Source organism: Oncorhynchus mykiss, chromosome 24 (assembly GCF_013265735.2).
Source record: "Oncorhynchus mykiss isolate Arlee chromosome 24, USDA_OmykA_1.1, whole genome shotgun sequence".
In the NCBI taxonomy this organism is placed as follows: domain Eukaryota; kingdom Metazoa; phylum Chordata; class Actinopteri; order Salmoniformes; family Salmonidae; genus Oncorhynchus; species Oncorhynchus mykiss.
This window is the reverse complement of record NC_048588.1, coordinates 31,123,482-31,147,141: the sequence shown is the minus strand read 5'-3', so window position 1 is coordinate 31,147,141 and position 23,660 is coordinate 31,123,482. Positions and strand designations below refer to the sequence as shown.

The window sequence follows — 23,660 nt, the reverse complement described above, 5'->3', positions numbered from 1 at the left end:
GTGTGTGTGTCTGTGTTAGCGTGTGTGTAGATCTGTAAACGCTTTTTCACTAGCCGATTAGACCTGTCCTAATCCTCCACAACAAGGCCAGAAGCATGCTGTATGTACATTGGCATTCTGTATGTACATTGGCAGGCTGTATGTACATTGGCAGGCTGTATGTACATTGGTAGGCTGTATGTACATTGGCAGGCTGTATGTACATTGGTATTCTGTATGTACATTGGCAGGCTGTATGTACATTGGCATTCTGTATGTACATTGGCATTCTGTATGTACATTGGCAGGCTGTATGTACATTGGCAGGCTGTATGTACATTGGTGGGCTGTATGTACATTGGTGGGCTGTACGTACATTGGCATTCTGTATGTACATTGGCAGGCTGTATATACATTGGCATTCTGTATTTACATTGGCAGGCTGTATGTACATTGGCAGGCTGTATGTACATTGGTAGGCTGTATGTACATTGGCAGGCTGTACGTACATTGGCAGGCTGTATGTACATTGGTAGGCTGTATGTACATTGGTAGGCTGTATGTACATTGGCAGGCTGTACGTACATTGGCAGGCTGTATGTACATTGGTAGGCTGTATGTACATTGGTAGGCTGTATGTACATTGGTATTCTGTATGTAAATTGGCAGGCTGTAACCATCACAAGGCTGTACAGGATTATTATGGAAAACATAAATGAATCCTTCTATTTGGTTACATTTGTAACACGATGAAGATTGATATGCTATTGATATTTACATGTAGGTGATGTGGAAAGCAGCCATACGAGTCCTGAATGTGTGTGGCCTGGCTTCTAACAGCTTATTCTGGGTCTAATGTATAGTACCCTTCATGACTGACTACAGAGGGCTTCCTTGATTAATATGACAACAGCTAATGAAGAGAAGCCTCTGCTGTGCACATTGGAGTGGCTAGATGATGTAGGTTCCCTTGCTAACTCTCTCCAGTTGTTTAGGCAGCGCTTGTATTTCTCATTCCAGTCCCTTTCCATGGGTTGTTAGTCAAACCACTCTAGGGGCTTCCACTCCAGTCCCTTTCCATGGGTTATTAGTCAAACCACTCTAGTGGCTTCCACTCCAGTCCCTTTCCATGGGTTATTAGTCAAACCACTCTAGGGGCTTCCACTCCAGTCCCTTTCCATGGGGTATTAGTCAAACCACTCTAGTGGCTTCCACTCCAGTCCCTTTCCATGGGTTATTAGTCAAACCACTCTAGGGGCTTCCACTCCAGTCCCTTTCCATGGGTTATTAGTCAAACCACTCTAGGGGCTTCCATTCCAGTCCCTTTTCATGCGTTATTAGTCAAACCACTCTAGGGGCTTCTACTCCACTCCAGTCCCTTTCCATGCATTATTAGTCAAACCACTCTAGGGGCTTCCACTCCAGTCCCTTTCCATGGGTTATTAGTCAAACCACTCTAGGGGCTTCCACTCCAGTCCCTTTCCATGGGTTATTAGTCAAATCACTCTAGGGGCTTCCACTCCAGTCCCTTTCCATGGGGTATTAGTCAAACCACTCTAGGGGCTTCCACTCCAGTCCCTTTCCATGGGTTATTAGTCAAACCACTCTAGGGGCTTCCACTCCAGTCCCTTTCCATGCGTTATTAGTCAAACCACTCTAGGGGCTTCTACTCCACTCCAGTCCCTTTCCATGAGTTATTAGTCAAACCACTCTAGGGGCTTCCACTCCAGTCCCTTTCCATGGGTTATTAGTCAAACCACTCTAGGGGCTTCAACTACAGTCCCTTTCCATGGGTTATTAGTCAAATCACTCTAGGGGCTTCCACTCCAGTCCCTTTCCATGGGGTATTAGTCAAACCACTCTAGGGGCTTCCACTCCAGTCCCTTTCCATGGGTTATTAGTCAAACCACTCTAGGGGCTTCCACTCCAGTCCCTTTCCATGGGTTATTAGTCAAACCACTCTAGGGGCTTCCACTCCAGTCCCTTTCCATGGGTTATTAGTCAAACCACTCTAGGGGCTTCCACTCCAGTCCCTTTCCATGGGTTATTAGTCAAACCACTCTAGGGGCTTCCACTCCAGTCCCTTTCCATGGGTTATTAGTCAAACCACTCTAGGGGCTTCTACTTCAGTCCCTTTCCATGGGTTATTAGTCAAACCACTCCAGGGGCTTCCACTCCAGTCCGTTTCCATGCGTTATTAGTCAAACCACTCTAGGGGCTTCTACTCCAGTCCCTTTCCATGGGTTATTAGTCAAACCACTCTAGGGGCTTCTACTCCAGTCCCTTTCCATGGGTTATTAGTCAAACCACTCTAGGGGCTTCCACTCTAGTCCCTTTCCATGGGTTATTAGTCAAACCACTCTAGGGGCTTCCACTCCAGTCCCTTTCCATGGGTTATTAGTCAAACCACTCTAGGGGCTTCCACTCCAGTCCCTTTCCATGGGTTATTAGTCAAACCACTCTAGGGGCTTCCACTCCAGTCCCTTTCCATGGGTTATTAGTCAAACCACTCTAGGGGCTTCCATTCCAGTCCCTTTCCATGGGTTATTAGTCAAACCACTCTAGGGGCTTCCACTCCAGTCCGTTTCCATGCGTTATTAGTCAAACCACTCTAGGGGCTTCTACTCCAGTCCCTTTCCATGGGTTATTAGTCAAACCACTCTAGGGGCTTCTACTCCAGTCCCTTTCCATGGGTTATTAGTCAAACCACTCTAGGGGCTTCCACTCCAGTCCCTTTCCATGGGTTATTAGTCAAACCACTCTAGGGGCTTCCACTCCAGTCCCTTTCCATGGGTTATTAGTCAAACCACTCTAGGGGCTTCCACTCCGGTCCCTTTCCATGGGTTATTAGTCAAACCACTCTAGGGGCTTCTACTCCAGTCCCTTTCCATGGGTTATTAGTCAAACCACTCTAGGGGCTTCTACTCCAGTCCCTTTCCATGGGTTATTAGTCAAACCACTCTAGGGGCTTCCACTCCAGTCCCTTTCCATGGGTTATTAGTCAAACCACTCTAGGGTCTTCTACTCCAGTCCCTTTCCATGGGTTATTAGTCAAACCACTCCAGGGGCTTCCACTCCAGTCCCTTTCCATGGGTTATTAGTCAAACCACTCTAGGGGCTTCCACTCCAGTCCCTTTCCATGGGTTATTAGTCAAACCACTCTAGGGGCTTCCATTCCAGTCCCTTTTCATGCGTTATTAGTCAAACCACTCTAGGGGCTTCTACTCCACTCCAGTCCCTTTCCATGCATTATTAGTCAAACCACTCTAGGGGCTTCCACTCCAGTCCCTTTCCATGGGTTATTAGTCAAACCACTCTAGGGGCTTCCACTCCAGTCCCTTTCCATGGGTTATTAGTCAAATCACTCTAGGGGCTTCCACTCCAGTCCCTTTCCATGGGGTATTAGTCAAACCACTCTAGGGGCTTCCACTCCAGTCCCTTTCCATGGGTTATTAGTCAAACCACTCTAGGGGCTTCCACTCCAGTCCCTTTCCATGCGTTATTAGTCAAACCACTCTAGGGGCTTCTACTCCACTCCAGTCCCTTTCCATGCGTTATTAGTCAAACCACTCTAGGGGCTTCCACTCCAGTCCCTTTCCATGGGTTATTAGTCAAACCACTCTAGGGGCTTCCACTCCAGTCCCTTTCCATGGGTTATTAGTCAAATCACTCTAGGGGCTTCCACTCCAGTCCCTTTCCATGGGGTATTAGTCAAACCACTCTAGGGGCTTCCACTCCAGTCCCTTTCCATGGGTTATTAGTCAAACCACTCTAGGGGCTTCCACTCCAGTCCCTTTCCATGGGTTATTAGTCAAACCACTCTAGGGGCTTCCACTCCAGTCCCTTTCCATGGGTTATTAGTCAAACCACTCTAGGGGCTTCCACTCCAGTCCCTTTCCATGGGTTATTAGTCAAACCACTCTAGGGGCTTCCACTCCAGTCCCTTTCCATGGGTTATTAGTCAAACCACTCTAGGGGCTTCTACTTCAGTCCCTTTCCATGGGTTATTAGTCAAACCACTCTAGGGGCTTCTACTCCAGTCCCTTTCCATGGGTTATTAGTCAAACCACTCTAGGGGCTTCCACTCCAGTCCCTTTCCATGGGTTATTAGTCAAACCACTCTAGGGGCTTCCATTCCAGTCCCTTTCCATGGGTTATTAGTCAAACCACTCTAGGGGCTTCCACTCCGGTCCCTTTCCATGGGTTATTAGTCAAACCACTCTAGGGGCATCTACTCCAGTCCCTTTCCATGGGTTATTAGTCAAACCACTCTAGGGGCTTCTACTCCAGTCCCTTTCCATGGGTTATTAGTCAAACCACTCTAGGGGCTTCCACTCCAGTCCCTTTCCATGGGTTATTAGTCAAACCACTCTAGGGGCTTCTACTCCAGTCCCTTTCCATGGGTTATTAGTCAAACCACTCCAGGGGCTTCCACTCCAGTCCCTTTCCATGGGTTATTAGTCAAACCACTCTAGGGGCTTCCACTCCAGTCCCTTTCCATGGGTTATTAGTCAAACCACTCTAGGGGCTTCCATTCCAGTCCCTTTTCATGCGTTATTAGTCAAACCACTCTAGGGGCTTCTACTCCACTCCAGTCCCTTTCCATGCATTATTAATCAAACCACTCTAGGGGCTTCCACTCCAGTCCCTTTCCATGGGTTATTAGTCAAACCACTCTAGGGGCTTCCACTCCAGTCCCTTTCCATGGGTTATTAGTCAAACCACTCTAGGGGCTTCCACTCCAGTCCCTTTCCATGGGGTATTAGTCAAACCACTCTAGGGGCTTCCATTCCAGTCCCTTTCCATGGGTTATTAGTCAAACCACTCTAGGGGCTTCCACTCCAGTCCGTTTCCATGCGTTATTAGTCAAACCACTCTAGGGGCTTCTACTCCAGTCCCTTTCCATGGGTTATTAGTCAAACCACTCTAGGGGCTTCTACTCCAGTCCCTTTCCATGGGTTATTAGTCAAACCACTCTAGGGGCTTCCACTCCAGTCCCTTTCCATGGGTTATTAGTCAAACCACTCTAGGGGCTTCCACTCCAGTCCCTTTCCATGGGTTATTAGTCAAACCACTCTAGGGGCTTCCACTCCGGTCCCTTTCCATGGGTTATTAGTCAAACCACTCTAGGGGCTTCTACTCCAGTCCCTTTCCATGGGTTATTAGTCAAACCACTCTAGGGGCTTCTACTCCAGTCCCTTTCCATGGGTTATTAGTCAAACCACTCTAGGGGCTTCCACTCCAGTCCCTTTCCATGGGTTATTAGTCAAACCACTCTAGGGTCTTCTACTCCAGTCCCTTTCCATGGGTTATTAGTCAAACCACTCCAGGGGCTTCCACTCCAGTCCCTTTCCATGGGTTATTAGTCAAACCACTCTAGGGGCTTCCACTCCAGTCCCTTTCCATGGGTTATTAGTCAAACCACTCTAGGGGCTTCCATTCCAGTCCCTTTTCATGCGTTATTAGTCAAACCACTCTAGGGGCTTCTACTCCACTCCAGTCCCTTTCCATGCATTATTAGTCAAACCACTCTAGGGGCTTCCACTCCAGTCCCTTTCCATGGGTTATTAGTCAAACCACTCTAGGGGCTTCCACTCCAGTCCCTTTCCATGGGTTATTAGTCAAATCACTCTAGGGGCTTCCACTCCAGTCCCTTTCCATGGGGTATTAGTCAAACCACTCTAGGGGCTTCCACTCCAGTCCCTTTCCATGGGTTATTAGTCAAACCACTCTAGGGGCTTCCACTCCAGTCCCTTTCCATGCGTTATTAGTCAAACCACTCTAGGGGCTTCTACTCCACTCCAGTCCCTTTCCATGCGTTATTAGTCAAACCACTCTAGGGGCTTCCACTCCAGTCCCTTTCCATGGGTTATTAGTCAAACCACTCTAGGGGCTTCCACTCCAGTCCCTTTCCATGGGTTATTAGTCAAATCACTCTAGGGGCTTCCACTCCAGTCCCTTTCCATGGGGTATTAGTCAAACCACTCTAGGGGCTTCCACTCCAGTCCCTTTCCATGGGTTATTAGTCAAACCACTCTAGGGGCTTCCACTCCAGTCCCTTTCCATGGGTTATTAGTCAAACCACTCTAGGGGCTTCCACTCCAGTCCCTTTCCATGGGTTATTAGTCAAACCACTCTAGGGGCTTCCACTCCAGTCCCTTTCCATGGGTTATTAGTCAAACCACTCTAGGGGCTTCCACTCCAGTCCCTTTCCATGGGTTATTAGTCAAACCACTCTAGGGGCTTCTACTTCAGTCCCTTTCCATGGGTTATTAGTCAAACCACTCTAGGGGCTTCTACTCCAGTCCCTTTCCATGGGTTATTAGTCAAACCACTCTAGGGGCTTCCACTCCAGTCCCTTTCCATGGGTTATTAGTCAAACCACTCTAGGGGCTTCCACTCCAGTCCCTTTCCATGGGTTATTAGTCAAACCACTCTAGGGGCTTCCACTCCGGTCCCTTTCCATGGGTTATTAGTCAAACCACTCTAGGGGCATCTACTCCAGTCCCTTTCCATGGGTTATTAGTCAAACCACTCTAGGGGCTTCTACTCCAGTCCCTTTCCATGGGTTATTAGTCAAACCACTCTAGGGGCTTCCACTCCAGTCCCTTTCCATGGGTTATTAGTCAAACCACTCTAGGGGCTTCTACTCCAGTCCCTTTCCATGGGTTATTAGTCAAACCACTCCAGGGGCTTCCACTCCAGTCCCTTTCCATGGGTTATTAGTCAAACCACTCTAGGGGCTTCCATTCCAGTCCCTTTTCATGCGTTATTAGTCAAACCACTCTAGGGGCTTCTACTCCACTCCAGTCCCTTTCCATGCATTATTAATCAAACCACTCTAGGGGCTTCCACTCCAGTCCCTTTCCATGGGTTATTAGTCAAACCACTCTAGGGGCTTCCACTCCAGTCCCTTTCCATGGGTTATTAGTCAAATCACTCTAGGGGCTTCCACTCCAGTCCCTTTCCATGGGGTATTAGTCAAACCACTCTAGGGGCTTCCACTCCAGTCCCTTTCCATGGGTTATTAGTCAAACCACTCTAGGGGCTTCCACTCCAGTCCCTTTCCATGGGTTATTAGTCAAATCACTCTAGGGGCTTCCACTCCAGTCCCTTTCCATGGGGTATTAGTCAAACCACTCTAGGGGCTTCCACTCCAGTCCCTTTCCATGGGTTATTAGTCAAACCACTCTAGGGGCTTCCACTCCAGTCCCTTTCCATGGGTTATTAGTCAAACCACTCTAGGGGCTTCCACTCCAGTCCCTTTCCATGGGTTATTAGTCAAACCACTCTAGGGGCTTCCACTCCAGTCCCTTTCCATGGGTTATTAGTCAAACCACTCTAGGGGCTTCCACTCCAGTCCCTTTCCATGGGTTATTAGTCAAACCACTCTAGGGGCTTCTACTTCAGTCCCTTTCCATGGGTTATTAGTCAAACCACTCTAGGGGCTTCCATTCCAGTCCCTTCCCATGGGTTATTAGTCAAACCACTCTAGGGGCTTCCACTCCAGTCCGTTTCCATGCGTTATTAGTCAAACCACTCTAGGGGCTTCTACTCCAGTCCCTTTCCATGGGTTATTAGTCAAACCACTCTAGGGGCTTCTACTCCAGTCCCTTTCCATGGGTTATTAGTCAAACCACTCTAGGGGCTTCCACTCCAGTCCCTTTCCATGGGTTATTAGTCAAACCACTCTAGGGGCTTCCACTCCAGTCCCTTTCCATGGGTTATTAGTCAAACCACTCTAGGGGCTTCCACTCCAGTCCCTTTCCATGGGTTATTAGTCAAACCACTCTAGGGGCTTCCACTCCGGTCCCTTTCCATGGGTTATTAGTCAAACCACTCTAGGGGCTTCTACTCCAGTCCCTTTCCATGGGTTATTAGTCAAACCACTCTAGGGGCTTCTACTCCAGTCCCTTTCCATGGGTTATTAGTCAAACCACTCTAGTGGCTTCCACTCCAGTCCCTTTCCATGGGTTATTAGTCAAACCACTCTAGGGGCTTCTACTCCAGTCCCTTTCCATGGGTTATTAGTCAAACCACTCCAGGGGCTTCCACTCCAGTCCCTTTCCATGGGTTATTAGTCAAACCACTCTAGGGGCTTCCACTCCAGTCCCTTTCCATGGGTTATTAGTCAAACCACTCTAGGGGCTTCCATTCCAGTCCCTTTTCATGCGTTATTAGTCAAACCACTCTAGGGGCTTCTACTCCACTCCAGTCCCTTTCCATGCATTATTAGTCAAACCACTCTAGGGGCTTCCACTCCAGTCCCTTTCCATGGGTTATTAGTCAAACCACTCTAGGGGCTTCCACTCCAGTCCCTTTCCATGGGTTATTAGTCAAATCACTCTAGGGGCTTCCACTCCAGTCCCTTTCCATGGGGTATTAGTCAAACCACTCTAGGGGCTTCCACTCCAGTCCCTTTCCATGGGTTATTAGTCAAACCACTCTAGGGGCTTCCACTCCAGTCCCTTTCCATGCGTTATTAGTCAAACCACTCTAGGGGCTTCTACTCCACTCCAGTCCCTTTCCATGCGTTATTAGTCAAACCACTCTAGGGGCTTCCACTCCAGTCCCTTTCCATGGGTTATTAGTCAAACCACTCTAGGGGCTTCCACTCCAGTCCCTTTCCATGGGTTATTAGTCAAATCACTCTAGGGGCTTCCACTCCAGTCCCTTTCCATGGGGTATTAGTCAAACCACTCTAGGGGCTTCCACTCCAGTCCCTTTCCATGGGTTATTAGTCAAACCACTCTAGGGGCTTCCACTCCAGTCCCTTTCCATGGGTTATTAGTCAAACCACTCTAGGGGCTTCCACTCCAGTCCCTTTCCATGGGTTATTAGTCAAACCACTCTAGGGGCTTCCACTCCAGTCCCTTTCCATGGGTTATTAGTCAAACCACTCTAGGGGCTTCCACTCCAGTCCCTTTCCATGGGTTATTAGTCAAACCACTCTAGGGGCTTCTACTTCAGTCCCTTTCCATGGGTTATTAGTCAAACCACTCTAGGGGCTTCTACTCCAGTCCCTTTCCATGGGTTATTAGTCAAACCACTCTAGGGGCTTCCACTCCATTCCCTTTCCATGGGTTATTAGTCAAACCACTCTAGGGGCTTCCACTCCAGTCCCTTTCCATGGGTTATTAGTCAAACCACTCTAGGGGCTTCCACTCCGGTCCCTTTCCATGGGTTATTAGTCAAACCACTCTAGGGGCTTCTACTCCAGTCCCTTTCCATGGGTTATTAGTCAAACCACTCTAGGGGCTTCTACTCCAGTCCCTTTCCATGGGTTATTAGTCAAACCACTCTAGGGGCTTCCACTCCAGTCCCTTTCCATGGGTTATTAGTCAAACCACTCTAGGGGCTTCTACTCCAGTCCCTTTCCATGGGTTATTAGTCAAACCACTCCAGGGGCTTCCACTCCAGTCCCTTTCCATGGGTTATTAGTCAAACCACTCTAGGGGCTTCCACTCCAGTCCCTTTCCATGGGTTATTAGTCAAACCACTCTAGGGGCTTCCATTCCAGTCCCTTTTCATGCGTTATTAGTCAAACCACTCTAGGGGCTTCTACTCCACTCCAGTCCCTTTCCATGCATTATTAATCAAACCACTCTAGGGGCTTCCACTCCTGTCCCTTTCCATGGGTTATTAGTCAAACCACTCTAGGGGCTTCCACTCCAGTCCCTTTCCATGGGTTATTAGTCAAACCACTCTAGGGCTTCCACTCCAGTCCCTTTCCATGGGTTATTAGTCAAACCACTCTAGGGGCTTCTACTTCAGTCCCTTTCCATGGGTTATTAGTCAAACCACTCTAGGGGCTTCCATTCCAGTCCCTTCCCATGGGTTATTAGTCAAACCACTCTAGGGGCTTCCACTCCAGTCCGTTTCCATGCGTTATTAGTCAAACCACTCTAGGGGCTTCTACTCCAGTCCCTTTCCATGGGTTATTAGTCAAACCACTCTAGGGGCTTCTACTCCAGTCCCTTTCCATGGGTTATTAGTCAAACCACTCTAGGGGCTTCTACTCCAGTCCCTTTCCATGGGTTATTAGTCAAACCACTCTAGGGGCTTCCACTCCAGTCCCTTTCCATGGGTTATTAGTCAAACCACTCTAGGGGCTTCCACTCCGGTCCCTTTCCATGGGTTATTAGTCAAACCACTCTAGGGGCTTCTACTCCAGTCCCTTTCCATGGGTTATTAGTCAAACCACTCTAGGGGCTTCTACTCCAGTCCCTTTCCATGGGTTATTAGTCAAACCACTCTAGGGGCTTCCACTCCAGTCCCTTTCCATGGGTTATTAGTCAAACCACTCTAGGGGCTTCCACTCCAGTCCCTTTCCATGGGTTATTAGTCAAATCACTCTAGGGGCTTCCACTCCAGTCCCTTTCCATGGGGTATTAGTCAAACCACTCTAGGGGCTTCTACTCCAGTCCCTTTCCATGGGTTATTAGTCAAACCACTCTAGGGGCTTCCACTCCAGTCCCTTTCCATGGGTTATTAGTCAAACCACTCTAGGGGCTTCCACTCCAGTCCCTTTCCATGGGTTATTAGTCAAATCACTCTAGGGGCTTCCACTCCAGTCCCTTTCCATGGGGTATTAGTCAAACCACTCTAGGGGCTTCCACTCCAGTCCCTTTCCATGGGTTATTAGTCAAACCACTCTAGGGGCTTCTACTCCAGTCCCTTTCCATGGGTTATTAGTCAAACCACTCTAGGGGCTTCTACTCCAGTCCCTTTCCATGGGTTATTAGTCAAACCACTCTAGGGGCTTCTACTCCAGTCCCTTTCCATGGGTTATTAGTCAAACCACTATAGGGGCTTCTACTCCAGTCCCTTTCCATGGGTTATTAGTCAAACCACTCCAGGGGCTTCCACTCCAGTCCCTTTCCATGGGTTATTAGTCAAACCACTCTAGGGGCTTCTACTCCAGTCCCTTTCCATGGGTTATTAGTCAAACCACTCTAGGGGCTTCCACTCCAGTCCCTTTCCATGGGTTATTAGTCAAACCACTCTAGGGGCTTCCACTCCAGTCCCTTTCCATGGGTTATTAGTCAAACCACTCTAGGGGCTTCTACTCCAGTCCCTTTCCATGGGTTATTAGTCAAACCACTCTAGGGGCTTCCACTCCAGTCCCTTTCCATGGGTTATTAGTCAAACCACTCTAGGGGCTTCTACTCCAGTCCCTTTCCATGGGTTATTAGTCAAACCACTCTAGGGGCTTCCACTCCGGTCCCTTTCCATGGGTTATTAGTCAAACCACTCTAGGGGCTTCTACTCCAGTCCCTTTCCATGGGTTATTAGTCAAACCACTCTAGGGGCTTCTACTCCAGTCCCTTTCCATGGGTTATTAGTCAAACCACTCTAGGGGCTTCCACTCCAGTCCCTTTCCATGGGTTATTAGTCAAACCACTCTAGGGGCTTCTACTCCAGTCCCTTTCCATGGGTTATTAGTCAAACCACTCCAGGGGCTTCCACTCCAGTCCCTTTCCATGGGTTATTAGTCAAACCACTCTAGGGGATTCTACTCCAGTCCCTTTCCATGGGTTATTAGTCAAACCACTCTAGGGGCTTCCACTCCAGTCCCTTTCCATGGGTTATTAGTCAAACCACTCTAGGGGCTTCCACTCCAGTCCCTTTCCATGGGGTATTAGTCAAACCACTCTAGGGGCTTCCACTCCAGTCCCTTTCCATGGGTTATTAGTCAAACCACTCTAGGGGCTTCTACTCCAGTCCCTTTCCATGGGTTATTAGTCAAACCACTCTAGGGGCTTCCACTCCAGTCCGTTTCCATGCGTTATTAGTCAAACCACTCTAGGGGCTTCTACTCCAGTCCCTTTCCATGGGTTATTAGTCAAACCACTCTAGGGGCTTCTACTCCAGTCCCTTTCCATGGGTTATTAGTCAAACCACTCTAGGGGCTTCTACTCCAGTCCCTTTCCATGGGTTATTAGTCAAACCACTCTAGGGGCTTCCACTCCAGTCCCTTTCCATGGGTTATTAGTCAAACCACTCTAGGGGCTTCCACTCCAGTCCCTTTCCATGGGTTATTAGTCAAACCACTCTAGGGGCTTCCACTCCGGTCCCTTTCCATGGGTTATTAGTCAAACCACTCTAGGGGCTTCTACTCCAGTCCCTTTCCATGGGTTATTAGTCAAACCACTCTAGGGGCTTCTACTCCAGTCCCTTTCCATGGGTTATTAGTCAAACCACTCTAGGGGCTTCCACTCCAGTCCCTTTCCATGGGTTATTAGTCAAACCACTCTAGGGGCTTCTACTCCAGTCCCTTTCCATGGGTTATTAGTCAAACCACTCCAGGGGCTTCCACTCCAGTCCCTTTCCATGGGTTATTAGTCAAACCACTCTAGGGGCTTCCACTCCAGTCCCTTTCCATGGGTTATTAGTCAAACCACTCTAGGGGCTTCTACTCCAGTCCCTTTCCATGGGTTATTAGTCAAACCACTCTAGGGGCTTCCACTCCAGTCCCTTTCCATGCGTTATTAGTCAAACCACTCTAGGGGCTTCCACTCCAGTCCCTTTCCATGGGTTATTAGTCAAACCACTCTAGGGGCTTCTACTCCAGTCCCTTTCCATGGGTTATTAGTCAAACCACTCTAGGGGCTTCCACTCCAGTCCCTTTCCATGGGTTATTAGTCAAACCACTCTAGGGGCTTCTACTCCAGTCCCTTTCCATGGGTTATTAGTCAAACCACTCTAGGGGCTTCTACTCCAGTCCCTTTCCATGGGTTATTAGTCAAACCACTCTAGGGGCTTCTACTCCAGTCCCTTTCCATGGGTTATTAGTCAAACCACTCTAGGGGCTTCCACTCCAGTCCCTTTCCATGCGTTATTAGTCAAACCACTCTAGGGGCTTCTACTCCACTCCAGTCCCTTTCCATGCGTTATTAGTCAAACCACTCTAGGGGCTTCCACTCCAGTCCCTTTCCATGGGTTATTAGTCAAACCACTCTTGGGGCTTCCACTCCAGTCCCTTTCCATGGGTTATTAGTCAAATCACTCTAGGGGCTTCCACTCCAGTCCTTTTCCATGGGGTATTAGTCAAACCACTCTAGGGGCTTCCACTCCAGTCCCTTTCCATGGGTTATTAGTCAAACCACTATAGGGGCTTCCACTCCAGTCCCTTTCCATGGGTTATTAGTCAAACCACTCTAGGGGCTTCCACTCCAGTCCCTTTCCATGGGTTATTAGTCAAACCACTCTAGGGGCTTCCACTCCAGTCCCTTTCCATGGGTTATTAGTCAAACCACTCTAGGGGCTTCCACTCCAGTCCCTTTCCATGGGTTATTAGTCAAACCACTCTAGGGGCTTCTACTTCAGTCCCTTTCCATGGGTTATTAGTCAAACCACTCTAGGGGCTTCCATTCCAGTCCCTTTCCATGGGTTATTAGTCAAACCACTCTAGGGGCTTCCACTCCAGTCCCTTTCCATGGGTTATTAGTCAAACCACTCTAGGGGCTTCCACTCCGGTCCCTTTCCATGGGTTATTAGTCAAACCACTCTAGGGGCTTCTACTCCAGTCCCTTTCCATGGGTTATTAGTCAAACCACTCTAGGGGCTTCTACTCCAGTCCCTTTCCACGGGTTATTAGTCAAACCACTCTAGGGGCTTCCACTCCAGTCCCTTTCCATGGGTTATTAGTCAAACCACTCTAGGGGCTTCTACTCCAGTCCCTTTCCATGGGTTATTAGTCAAACCACTCCAGGGGCTTCCACTCCAGTCCCTTTCCATGGGTTATTAGTCAAACCACTCTAGGGGCTTCCACTCCAGTCCCTTTCCATGGGTTATTAGTCAAACCACTCTAGGGGCTTCTACTCCAGTCCCTTTCCATGCGTTATTAGTCAAACCACTCTAGGGGCTTCCACTCCAGTCCCTTTCCATGGGTTATTAGTCAAACCACTCTAAGGGCTTCCACTCCAGTCCCTTTCCATGGGTTATTAGTCAAACCACTCTAGGGGCTTCCACTCCAGTCCCTTTCCATGGGTTATTAGTCAAACCACTCTAGGGGCTTCCACTCCACAAATAATTCACAAGTTATGGCAAAATGACCTGCATTATTTTACTGGTTATTAATATATTCCCAATATATTCCTAATATATATTCCCAGGATGTCTGTAGTTTTATATCACCTTTATTTAACCAAGCCCATGGTGTGGCCATTCATGTGTTTCTTACGTCAATAAATGGAATATTTGACTTAACGTGTTTATAAGTTCAGAGGAGGTGTTACAGACAGGCAAACACATGTGAAAACAATAATTCACTGATTAAGTTAGTAATGAGAGCAGAGCAGTGAGAAAGAAAAATATCCCCTGGCACACGGTACAATGCTGACATTGTTCACTGAGGATCTGGCCATGAGAGTTGTGAAGAACAAAAACACTATCTGTCCTTTCTGGAATGAATGAGCCAAACAAACCAGCATATCACTACTTTAAGATTCAATGATATATTCAATGATTCCAATGAATATACTGTTCACATAACATATTGTAATCAATACAATATCGAATCATGTTTCCAGCTACAGGTCGCAATACTGTGACGCTGTGAACTTTCCTTCTCAATCCAAGCCCGATCTAAACCCGATCCAAGCCCGATCTAAACCCGATCCAAGCTCGATCTAAACCCGATCCAAGCCTGATCTAAACCCGATCCAAGCCCGATCCAAGAACTTAAATGGGGCTTCAGTACCCTCATCTGGGAGTTACTGGCAGAGCTTTGAATTCTTAGAATATTGACATTAATTCCAAATACGAGCAGAATATCTAATTTACTCCAGTGTAGCCAAAAATTCTCTACCACTGAAATTACATTAAACCAGTGGCAAGAAATCTTACTCAACGCATTAGCAGCCTTCCTGTCCTGAATGTTTTTGTAAATAAACATGTTATTTGTGCCTTAATCTCTCCCTTTGGGTTCCTTCCCTCCATCCTGTCATCCCCTGTGATCTGACAAGACACTCATAATAATTTTTAAATCAATAACACATATGACAGATCAGTCATTTAATGTGCTTGCTCTCCTGACAAGCATCAGACCGGAAGCAAATATGACATGACAAAATCCTTTCTCCTTCTCCTTCTCCTTCTCCCTCTCCCCATCCCCCTCCTCCTCTACCTCCCTAGCTAGAGGAGGTAAACACTTCCTTTAGTTATTAAGTGGCACAAAGTCTTTGATGATGCACTCTATATACTGTGAGATGCCCCACCTAATCCTTCATGCTTCTTCTAATACAGGGTCTCACCTCATCCCTCATGCTTCCTCTAATACAGGGTCTCACCTCATCCCTCATGCTTCCTCTAATACAGGGTCTCACCTCATCCCTCATGCTTCCTCTAATACAGGGTCTCACCTCATCCTGCATGCTTCCTCTAATACAGGGTCTCACCTCATCCCTCATGCTTCCTCTAATACAGGGTCTCACCTCATCCCTCATGCTTCCTCTAATACAGGGTCTCACCTCATCCTGCATACTTCCTCTAATACAGGCATAGCATGGGTGATGAAACACTGCTGTTCATTAATACATTTTTTGGGGAAAATTGGTCAAATTCAGCCTGATCCTGTAATTCTGAATGGTGTGTTAGGGACAGATTGTATTGTGGTTCTTACTTTTAACCCTGCTGTTAAGTCACAGGTACAGCTCCTGGTAGGAACATTAACAAACATCAATGCTGTTCTCTTTAATTAGCTAGGCCTTCATCAGAGAGGCAGCGCAAGCAGGAAAGTCAACCAGAGAGGTGGATGTATTGATGAAGTTATTGATGGATGTCAGTGTTGTGTTCGAGACCAGATAAAGCGAGACCGATTCAAGACCAAGACCGGAGTAAATTGGGTCCGTGTCAAGACCAAGACAAGAGGAGGGGGGGGGGGGGGGGGGGGGGCGAGACTGAGTCAAGACCGGGACCAGAGGAGGGGGGGGAGCGAGACTGAGTCAAGACCGGGACCAGAGGAGGGGGGGGGGGGGGGCGAGACTGAGTCAAGACCGGGACCAGAGGGAGGGGAGGGGGGGGGGGGGGGGGGCGAGACTGAGCCAAGACCGGGACCAGAGGAGGGGGGGGAGCGAGACTGAGTCAAGACCGGGACCAGAGGAGGGGGGGGGGGGGGGGGCGAGACTGAGTCAAGACCGGGACCAGAGGAGGGAGGGGGGGGGCGAGACTGAGTCAAGACCAAGACAAGAGGGGGGCGAGACCGAGTCAAGACTGAGGCAAGAGGAGGGGGGGGCGAGACCGAGTCAAGACCGAGGCAAGAGGAGGGGGGGGGGGGGGGGGGGGGGGCGAGACTGAGTCAAGACCAAGACAAGAGGAAGGGGGGGGGGGGGGGGGGCGAGACTGAGTCAAGACCGGGACCAGAGGAGGGGGTGGGGGAGGGCAAGACTGAGTCAAGACCAAGACAAGAGGGGGGCGAGACCGAGTCAAGACCGAGGCAAGGGGGGGGGGGGGGGGGGGGGGGGGGAGTTGGACACCGGGAGGGGGACAAGGCATCTGACACCGAGTCAAGATCGAGAATGGAAGGGGGAGACTGAGTCAAGACCGATACCAGAACAATGCGAGTCCAATTCAAGACCATGGGAACACACAGTTACTCACGGGAAGGAGAAAAAAACAACGCTCCTTACTATACTTAACACACGGTACAAGTGAATAAACTGAGGAAAAAAAACTCAACGAGCAACATGAAAAATAATCCCGCACAAACCTAAGCGTCGAAACAGGGGTAAATATACACACAGAAACGAGAGCAAACGAAAACCAGGTGTGAAAGACCCAAAGAGAAAACAAATAGAAAAGGAAAAATGGATCGCTGATGGCTAGGAGGCCGGCGACGCCGACCACCGAGCACCACCCGAACAAGGAGAGGAACCACCTTCGGTGGAAGCCGTGACACCGGGGTAGGCCGTAATTGTAAATAAGAATTTGTTCAATTGACTTGCCTAGTTAAATAAAGGTTAAATAAATCAAAATAAATAAAATATGGATGCAGTTCAATGCATGAATAATATAATTCACCAATACATTTCTTGGTATTCCAAAAAATATTGCCATCAGGTTGTAAATCACAATTTCAGTTTCAATGAGTCAATATTCTGGACAAAAACAGACGAATGTAAATAAGGCTGGGATTGTCAATATAATCAGACTAACCAAGGCAATGATCACAAATCAGTCATAACGTGGCTAATAGGCAAGCATATGTATTTATGTAGCAAACTAAAAACACAGGATCTAACATTATCTAGATAGCTAGCTAGCTAGCTGCTAGGAGGATGTCATGCTATTGGAGGACTGGGTGAGTGACTGACTTTTTCCCCTCATATCAATTTTTTGGTGGCTATACACAGCTAGCAGGTGTCATTTGGTTATCTAGCAAGGACTTGAACGACTGTTATCAAGTTAGGATATCTCTTGCATTCGCAACAATTCACAAAAAATAGTAGTTATTCAAGATCTCTGCTACGGCAAGCAAAATGGTCAGAGTGAGGTGTGTTTGGAATTAGCTAGCTAGCAAGCTAGCCAACTTTAGCCAGTTATCTTGGGTGCTTGGTTTGGACAAGCATGCATTGGCAGACAAGCTGCAGAAGGATGAGGGGCCTACAATTCCCTATTGTTTATCCGTGTAATTTTGACAGCCAACAAGCTGAACAAGTCTGAGTGGGTTTATCTAATGTTCCTTCATTAGATTTTAGCTCATCTTGCTCTGGTTAGCATTAGTTGTTGATCTTGTTGTTGTTGATGTGTATAACTGAGTGAGAGAGAGCCTACCTTTTCATGGTTGTTTGATCAATAGGAAGGTAAAGTTCCCAAATGTAAGAGGACTCCTGTGGTGTTTACATATTTGTAGAAATCCAATCAGGTGTATATTGTGGCTTTTGGTGAATGCGTTCTAGTGATCTAAAGTCGCACTTTTGCAACGGCCTGTAATCACAAGGTCCAGTTCAAAGTGAGTGATGGCAGGGCCTACTGCCTGTAAACACAAGGTCCAGTTCAAAGTGAGTGATGGCAGGGCCTACTGCCTGTAAACACACAGTCCAGTTCAAAGTAGGTGATGGCAGGGCCTACTGCCTGTAAACACAATGTCCAGTTCAAAGTGAGTGATGGCAGGGCCTACTGCCTGTAAACACAAGGTCCAGTTCAAAGTGAGTGATGGCAGGGCCTACTGCCTGTAAACACACAGTCCACTTCAAAGTGAGTGATGGCAGGGCCTACTGCCTGTAAACACACAGTCCACTTCAAAGTGAGTGATGGCAGGGCCTACTGCCTGTAAACACACAGTCCAGTTCAAAGTGAGTGATGGCAGGGCCTACTGCCTGTAAACACAAGGTCCAGTTCAAAGTGAGTGATGGCAGGGCCTACTGCCTGTAAACACAAGGTCCAGTTCAAAGTGAGTGATGGCAGGGCCTACTGCCTGTAAACACACAGTCCAGTTCAAAGTAGGTGATGGCAGGGCCTACTGCCTGTAAACACAATGTCCAGTTCAAAGTGAGTGATGGCAGGGCCTACTGCCTGTAAACACAAGGTCCAGTTCAAAGTGAGTGATGGCAGGGCCTACTGCCTGTAAACACACAGTCCACTTCAAAGTGAGTGATGGCAGGGCCTACTGCCTGTAAACACACAGTCCACTTCAAAGTGAGTGATGGCAGGGCCTACTGCCTGTAAACACACAGTCCAGTTCAAAGTGAGTGATGGCAGGGCCTACTGCCTGTAAACACAAGGTCCAGTTCAAAGTGAGTGATGGCAGGGCCTACTGCCTGTAAACACACAGTCCAGTTCAAGGTGAGTGATGGCAGGGCCTACTGCCTGTAAACACAAGGTCCAGTTCAAAGTGAGTAATGGCAATCACAAGGTCCAGTTTAAAGTGAGTGCTGGCAGGGCCTACTGCCTGTAATCACATGGTCCAGTTCAAAGTGAGTGATGGCAGGGCCTACTGCCTGTAAAACACATGGTCCAGTTCAAAGTGAGTGATGGCAGGGCCTACTGCTTGTAATCACACAGTCCAGTTCAAAGTGAGTGATGGCAGGGCCTACTGCCTGTAAACACAAGGTCCAGTTCAAAGTGAGTGATGGCAGGGCCTACTGCCTGTAAACACAAGGTCCAGTTCAAAGTGAGTGATGGCAGGGCCTACTGCCTGTAAACACAAGGTCCAGTTCAAAGTGAGTGATGGCAGGGCCTACTGCCTGTAATCACACAGTCCAGTTCAAAGTGAGTGATGGCAGGGCCTACTGCCTGTAAACACATGGTCCAGTTCAAAGTGAGTGATGGCAGGGCCTACTGCCTGCAATCACATGGTCCAGTTCAAAGTGAGTGATGGCAGGGCCTACTGCCTGTAAACACACAGTCCAGTTCAAAGTGAGTGATGGAAGGGCCTACTGCCTGTAATCACACAGTCCAGTTCAAAGTGAGTGATGGCAGGGCCTACTGCCTGTAAACACATGGTCCAGTTCAAAGTGAGTGATGGCAGGGCCTACTGCCTGCAATCACATGGTCCAGTTCAAAGTGAGTGATGGCAGGGCCTACTGCCTGTAATCACACAGTCCAGTTCAAAGTGAGTGATGGCAGGGCCTACTGCCTGCAATCACATGGTCCAGTTCAAAGTGAGTGATGGCAGGGCCTACTGCCTGTAATCACACAGTCCAGTTCAAAGTGAGTGATGGCAGGGCCTACTGCCTGCAATCACATGGTCCAGTTCAAAGTGAGTGATGGCAGGGCCTACTGCCTGTAATCACACAGTCCAGTTCGAAGTGAGTGATGGCAGGGCCTACTACCTGTAATCACATGGTCCAGTTCAAAGTGAGTGATGGCAGGGCCTACTGCCTGTATACACAAGGTCCAGTTCAAAGTGAGTGATGGCAGGGCCTACTGCCTGTAATCACATGGTCCAGTTCAAAGTGAGTGATGGCAGGGCCTACTGCCTGTAAAACATATGGTCCAGTTCAAAGTGAGTGATGGCAGGGCATACTGCTTGTAATCACAAGGTCCAGTTCAAAGTGAGTGATGGCAGGGCCTACTGCCTGTAAACACAAGGTCCAGTTCAAAGTGAGTGATGGCAGGGCCTACTGCCTGTAAACACATGGTCCAGTTCAAAGTGAGTAATGGCAGGGCCTACTACCTGTAATCACATGGTCCAGTTCAAAGTGAGTGATGGCAGGGCCTACTGCCTGTAATCACACAGTCCAGTTCAAAGTGAGTGATGGCAGGGCCTACTGCCTGTAAACACATGGTCCAGTTCAAAGTGAGTGATAGCAGGGACTACTGCCTGCAATCACATGGTCCAGTTCAAAGTGAGTGATGGCAGGGCCTACTGCCTGTAATCACACAGTCCAGTTCAAAGTGAGTGATGGCAGGGCCTACTGCCTGCAATCACATGGTCCAGTTCAAAGTGAGTGATGGCAGGGCCTACTACCTGTAATCACATGGTCCAGTTCAAAGTGAGTGATGGCAGGGCCTACTGCCTGTAAACACAAGGTCCAGTTCAAAGTGAGTGATGGCAGGGCCTACTGCCTGTAAACACACAGTCCAGTTCAAAGTGAGTGATGGCAGGGCCTACTACCTGTAAACACACAGTCCAGTTCAAAGTGAGTGATGGCAGGGCCTACTGCCTGTAAACACAAGGTCCAGTTCAAAGTGAGTGATGGCAGGTCTGTGTGGCAAATGGCTTGTTTGAATAAAGGTCTACTGTATCTCTCATTGGCTATTTGTATTTTTTTTCTTGATGAAGTTATTGGTGGATATCTTGATGAAGTTATTGGTGGATATCTTGATGAAGTTATTGGTGGATATCTTGATGAAGTTATTGGTGGATATCTTGATGAAGTTATTGGTGGATATCTTGATGAAGTTATTGGTGGATATCTTGATGAAGTTATTGGTGGATATCTTGATGAAGTTATTGGTGGATGTTGATTAAGTTATTACTGGATATATATAGTTATTGACAGGAGGGTCTAATCATGCTCCTCAAAGTAATCAACACATCACTGGCCTGTGTAGTGCAGACATAAATAATTGCAGAGAACAAACATGTGAAGATTGGGTTCTGTATTAGTACTGAGAGGGGGTGGTGGTGTTGGGGTGATGGGGGATTTTTTGTCCCATCTCTTCATAGCTCTCGAGGACTGCTGGGAATACAATTTTACACTCTGACCTCACAACACAAACCTCTACTACCCAAACCCCCCCACCATCCTCCCATCTACCTCGTCCTAGCTCAATTCCCATCTCGTTCTGCTCCAGTGGTGACTCACTTCAGCCACAAAAATATACACCTCCCTACCCTGCTAACCCCATCCCCTGTGCACTGAACCACCTTCTATCCCCCTCCTTCCCTCTGCTCCCCAATATTCACATTAACCTGCTGCTAAATGACCCCAGTGTTCCACCTGCATGGCTCCCAGGAGGTTTAAGGGCTGGGGGGATCCAGGCCCCCTTGTTCTACTGAATGACTCCTTTCTACTCTGTGACCAGCTGCTTTCTGTTCTCACTGTGTTAGTAGGATGTACAATGGAGAGAGACACACAGAAGCTCCCCACAGGCCTGCCACTGATACAGCATCTTAAACATGACCAGAAAGCTGCCTCTAAAGGAATGTCCTCGCTCCTATGGATGCCGTGAATGGAATTGATTATCATTGAGCTCCCATGTGTAAAGTGTAAGATCCTCTATGGATTTTCAGATGGCCTTTATTAGAAATCAATAAGCTAATTGAGAAAGAATGGGTGAAAGTAATAACTTTTCAGGCTCAAGAATTGAGTGTTATAATTGCATTGAGGTTGAGCTAAATTACGTCTAAAGTGCCATAACTCACCGTAACCCATATAACTAGAGAGACTGAAACATCTGGAAGAATCAGCATACCTTTCAGCAATAGAGGCTCGACAACAGGACCACCATACCAAACAATGTACAGGACTGTGCAAGTTAACTGGTGCGTTGACCTTCGTTAACCTGCACAGTATTTTACTAGATTAAGTAACAGAGTTGTGTGGTCTTACCGTGGACGGTGAGGGTGGCCGACGCCTCCGCCCTGCCCACCATGTTCTCTGCCATGCAGGTGTAGGAACCCACGTCTGCAGAGGTCAGACGACGGATCTTCAGGGTGTGGTCCTCACGGATCTCATATCTGGAATATTCACAGGGAATCGGTCAAACACGCACGCGCACACACACCACATACCTTACAGTGTGTGCTGATCATCAGACAGACAAAAGGGAGCAAGGCATTAAATAGAAAGAGAGAAAGGGATTGTGTTAAAGAGGGCCAGAAGATGAGTCATACAGTACAGTACCTTCCCTTGGGCAGGTCTCCGTCCTCTTTCCTCCAGCGGACGGTGGGAACTGGGTCGCCCCGGGCCTCACACCTGAACTCCACGCTCTGGTCCACCAGCACCACCTGGCTGCCGGGACGCTTCACAAAGCTGGGTCGCTCTGCAGAGAGAGATGACACAGCACAGGACTATTCAGTAAAAAGTCTACAGCATGTCAGTACACTGTATCTGCATTTATACAGGATAGAATAGTATAGCATAGTATATCATAGCACAGTATATCATATCATATCAGTATATCATATCATAGAATAGTAGAGCATAGTATATCATAGCATAGTATATCATATCATATCAGTATATCATATCACAGAATAGTATCGCATAGTATATCATAGCAGAGTATATCATATCATAGAATAGTATAGCATAGTATATCATAGCACAGTATATCATATCATATCAGTATATCATATCATAGCATAGAATAGTATAGCATAGTATATCATAGCATAGTATATCATATCATATCAGTATATCATTGCATATAATAGTAGAGCATAGTATATCATAGCATAGAATAGTATAGCATAGTATATCATAGCATAGTATATCATATCATATCAGTATATCATATCATATCATAGCATAGAATAGTAGAGCATAGTATATCATAGCATAGTATATCATATCATATCAGTATATCATATCATATCATATCATAGCATAGAATAGTAGAGCATAGTATAGCATAGCATAGTATAGTATAACATATCATTTGATTGCATCGTATATCACATCACAGCATAGTATAGCATAGTTCAGCATATTATATTATACCATAGCATAGTAGAGCATAGCATAGTATAGTATAGCACAGAATAGTATCGCATAGTATATCATAGCATAGTATATCATATCATAGCATAGTATATCATAGTATAGTATATCATAGCATAGTATAGCATAGCATATAATAGCATATTATATCATTACATAATATAGCATAGTATAGTATATCATAGCATAGTATATCATAGCATAGTATATCATAGCATAGTATATCATATCATAGCATAGTATATCATAGTATAGTATAGCATAGCATATAATAGCATATTATAGCATTACATAATATAGCATAGTATAGTATATCATAGCATAGTATAGCATAGCATAGTTCAGCATAGTATAGCATAGCATAGCATAGTATAGTATAGCATAACATAGCATGCTATATCAAAGCATAGGATATCACGGTATAGTATATCATAGCATAGTATACTATTTCATAGCATAGTATAGCATAGCATAGCATAGCATGGTCTATCATAGCATAGTCTATCACAGCAGAGTATAGTACAGCATAGTACATCTTTAGCACTTTATGGGGATTGAACTATCCTG

At 47.3% G+C, this 23,660-nt stretch overlaps 1 protein-coding gene across 5 annotated transcripts in view; it reads right to left on the bottom strand.

Annotated features, from left to right (window-relative positions):
• The window catches only part of LOC110503393 (roundabout homolog 1), a 528,269-nt gene that overhangs the window by 88,969 nt on the left and 415,640 nt on the right, over positions 1–23,660 (bottom strand). For all 5 annotated transcript variants that reach the window (XM_036961725.1, XM_036961721.1, XM_036961723.1 and 2 more), the window contains 2 exons: positions 22,275–22,413; positions 21,981–22,108 (listed from right to left, as the gene is read on the bottom strand). In XM_036961725.1, coding sequence (XP_036817620.1) covers positions 21,981–22,108; positions 22,275–22,413 — 267 coding nt within the window. The remainder of the gene's footprint in view (positions 1–21,980; positions 22,109–22,274; positions 22,414–23,660) is intronic.